Source organism: Leishmania donovani, chromosome 32, assembly GCF_000227135.1.
Source record: "Leishmania donovani BPK282A1 complete genome, chromosome 32".
NCBI lineage: Eukaryota > Euglenozoa > Kinetoplastea > Trypanosomatida > Trypanosomatidae > Leishmania > Leishmania donovani.
The window spans coordinates 455,715-459,061 of NC_018259.1; the positions used below are offsets into that span (position 1 = coordinate 455,715).

Genomic DNA, 3,347 nt, shown 5'->3' on the forward strand with positions numbered 1-3,347 from the left:
GCGGGTGTGAGGCAGCCTGCGCAGCGGCGGTGGATGATGAGTCGAGGTTGGCGCAGAGGCCGCGCTCAGGCCGCCGAGCCGGTGCGTTGCTGTAACGCGTGTCCACGGGTGCGATCGGCACATACGCGATCGCGTCTGTGACAGACTGGTGGGTAGCGGGGCGTGCGACGCACGCTTTATGGTCAAGTAATGGACTTCTGAAAGAGCGGCAGGAGGAGACTTCGAGTATTGTTTTTGGGCTGGCTGCGTGGCGCGCAACGTTAAAAGGCACCAGGAGGAAAAAGAGGGTGCTGCAACTTATTCCAGGGATGTGGCGTGTGTCAGTGAAGGCTTCCTGCTTGTTGGTGGACACGAGGGATGTACACAGCCCCACAGACGTGCGCGGGAACTGTGCTCACGGGACAGACAATCTTGTCTCTCGTCGGTGCGCGAGACGCCGTTTACGGCAGCTCGAAAAGAGAAGAGGGATGTGGAGGCCATGCGCGCGCCCTCATCACATTCACCCCTCACCTCTGCTTCCTGGACTCCCCCCTCCTCCTGCTGCGCCTCCTCCTCCTCGTTGCACTGCGTGCCATGTGAATCACAATGCTTATCGTTCCTCGCGTCCACGCGCGTGCACAAACGAATTCGTGCGAGATCTGACACGAGCAGTGGCGTTAGCGCTCTCCTTGACAATTGTTCATCATACGGCACAGTCAAAAGACGACTTCGGCGAGCTCTCCTCGTGCTCTTCGCCACTCTCGACCCGCCTCTAGCATCGGCGTCTTCTACCGACGCCTGCGGCTCGCCAAACTGCCGCCACCGCGGCGATTTACAGGCTAGTATCTCTTTTCGATTTCCTCGTCGGCTGCATTATCCCCTTCCCTCCTCCCCTTCATCTCTCCCCGCTGCCGGCGCCACCTCCGTCTTGCTCCGCTGTTGCTTATTCGCCCATTTTTGGTTGCTTTCCCCACTCAATTTCGTTGTCGTCGCAGCTGCCGTGAACGCGATCGACCTCCTCGGCAAACCCCCTCGTCTCTGCTTTCACCGGCTCCTATTCCGTTCTGTCACTCTTTCCGTACTTGTCTCCGTTGCAGAATCCGCGCGCAGAAGCGGTCTTCGGCACTTAAACACGCACACGCACGTACACTCACGTCTACCTGTCCATCATGGCTGCATCGTCGCACCAGCACTCTCTTGTGCTGGAGCGGTCCACCTGTCAGCACTACTACCACTGTGTGTTGTACGACATCTCGTTTGACCTCCCTTTGCGGGAAATCGCGGCGCAGGTGGTGCCGAGCAACGACTCAGATATAGTGCAGCGGCTCACAAGCGTCGATTGCCGCGTTGTCCCGCATCAGCTGCACGTGTACAAGGAACCACTGGAGAAGAAGTTCGGCTATGTTTCCTTCTTTGTTCACCAGGCACCGCACTCCTCAACGGCCGCCGATGACGTTCACCGTCTTGTGCGCGAGTGGGTTGCCGTCGATCTCGCCTCCCAGTTGGCGGCAGTGCAATGCAAGGTGCAGCTCGCCCAGCCGCCAGAGTGCCATTCGTCGGAGCCGTTTCTGAACGCGCTCCGCCTCCAGTGCCCCCTGCTCGACCCCAAGCTGGCGCCAGACACGAAGAAACTCGAGACGTTTGTGCTCACCCGCGTGCGCTTTGGCCAGCGCTGCGATAATGCGTCTATCAATCAGCTGAATGCCATGCACTGCGACAACGCAAGGGCCGCTGCTTCCGCGGGTAGTGGTGGAGCTGAAACGGAAATGTGCACAGATGACCGGGTGACGGCGACGGAGGGAGAGCTGGATGTGGGTGCGCACAGCGCAACTCGCACACTGCATGAGCATGTGTGGAAGTGCGTCGGCACCTTCTCGATCGCTGCCCTGTCGCCCAAAGAACTCGTATGGCTGAAGAAGCAGCTGCCTTCCTTTCCGCCGCTGCGCATCACGAACGGGGACATAGACACGGCCCACTGCGATGAAGCAAAACTGGCACAGTTTTTTGGGACCTCGCTCGCTCCTCTGTTCACCGTGGACGAGGTGACGGGGGCAGCAGCCGTAAATACCGTGAACTTGGAGGCATAATTGACAGAGGGTGTACACTGGTACAGTTGCTTTGTTTTTTTTTTTTTTTGCCTGCGGTTCGTTTTGTGAATGTGTGAGCATGTGTGTAGGTGCGCGTTTGCCTGTCTCCAGCTTTCTCTGTGTGCTGCTCTCCTTTTCTCGTAACGTCGCGCTTGAGGCGGATAGGTGAGCTCCCGGGAGGGCAAGCGTGTGTGTGTGTGTGTGCGGTGGAATTCAGCCGGGTACGACCGCACAAGACCTGCGCCTCCCTTTTTTTGTTTGTTTTCGCCACCCGTCCGTCTTTGCTGCTATTTTCTCTCGCATAATGGCGACGCTCTCCCTCCCTTGTTCTTTTTTTTCCCTTCGTTTGCCGCCTCGCCTCCTCTTATTCTCTGGTGTGCGGACGTGTGTACTGTGATGCGCGTTTTGTGCCGTCAGCATCTATTTTTTTTTTCTATTTTGTCTGCCGCTCTCCTTTGTCACATTTCTGATCCTGCGGGCCACTTTACCGTGGCTTCGGGGTCTCGGGCAACTTCTGTGGAGAAGTTAAGCAGTCCGCAACCCGCCCTCGGTTACGGCTTCGGTTTCTTGGTGACGGCGGGGAGGCCTCTGATGGCGCTGTGCCCAAGAGACGTGCAGTGATGATGATCACGCTTGCATCAGGTGACTCTGACTCTGCCCGCTGACTCAACAATGATACGCCTTCAGGTAAAGCTTCTCTGCCTTTTCTGCGCTGCATTGATCTTGAGCTTAGCCCCTTACTTATGCCGCACTGCATGCAGTTCCGTTTCAGTGGTCTGAACGGCGCCACGTGGTGTTGGCTGTACCGGTTTCCTGACGAATCGTCGCTGCAAGTCTGCAGTCTCCACGAGACGGGTTCTACCACCACCACGGGCCTGCCAAGGCGTCGGTTCTCCCGCGTTATTAGCAGTCCAGCATAGCAAGTGAGAAGAGGCACGACGCTGGCATTTGCGTGCCCATACAAGCGGATGTATGAACAAGTGTAGGCCCCATTACCCAAACTGAAGAGTGACCGCACCGTGTTATGGAATGCAGCAGCTTGAAGCAACTTGGATGGGAGGGGGGGGGCATGGCATCCCAGGATGGTGTGCAGGCTCTCTCCGAGAGCCCTGACCTGCAGCTGGCGAAGTGCCTCCTGGAGCTCATCCGGCACGCGCCTCTGCCCAGCCCCTATTCCCCGCATGGCAGACGCCGATGCTTTTCGCCCTCGAGCAGCACCCTGGACGCGACTGGCTTGGGTGAAGGCGTGCGATGCGCCCACGTCTCCTTCTGACGCCCGAG

At 58.1% G+C, this 3,347-nt stretch overlaps 1 protein-coding gene across 1 annotated transcript; it reads left to right on the forward strand.

Annotated features, from left to right (window-relative positions):
- Positions 1–1,148: 1,148 nt before the first annotated feature.
- Positions 1,149–2,066, forward strand: LDBPK_321210 (hypothetical protein, conserved; the record flags this gene model as incomplete). Its single annotated transcript, XM_003863489.1, has 1 exon — positions 1,149–2,066. The coding sequence occupies one exon, from the start codon at positions 1,149–1,151 to the stop codon at positions 2,064–2,066; it is 918 nt and encodes a 305-aa protein (XP_003863537.1).
- Between the last annotated feature and the right edge of the window lie 1,281 nt (positions 2,067–3,347).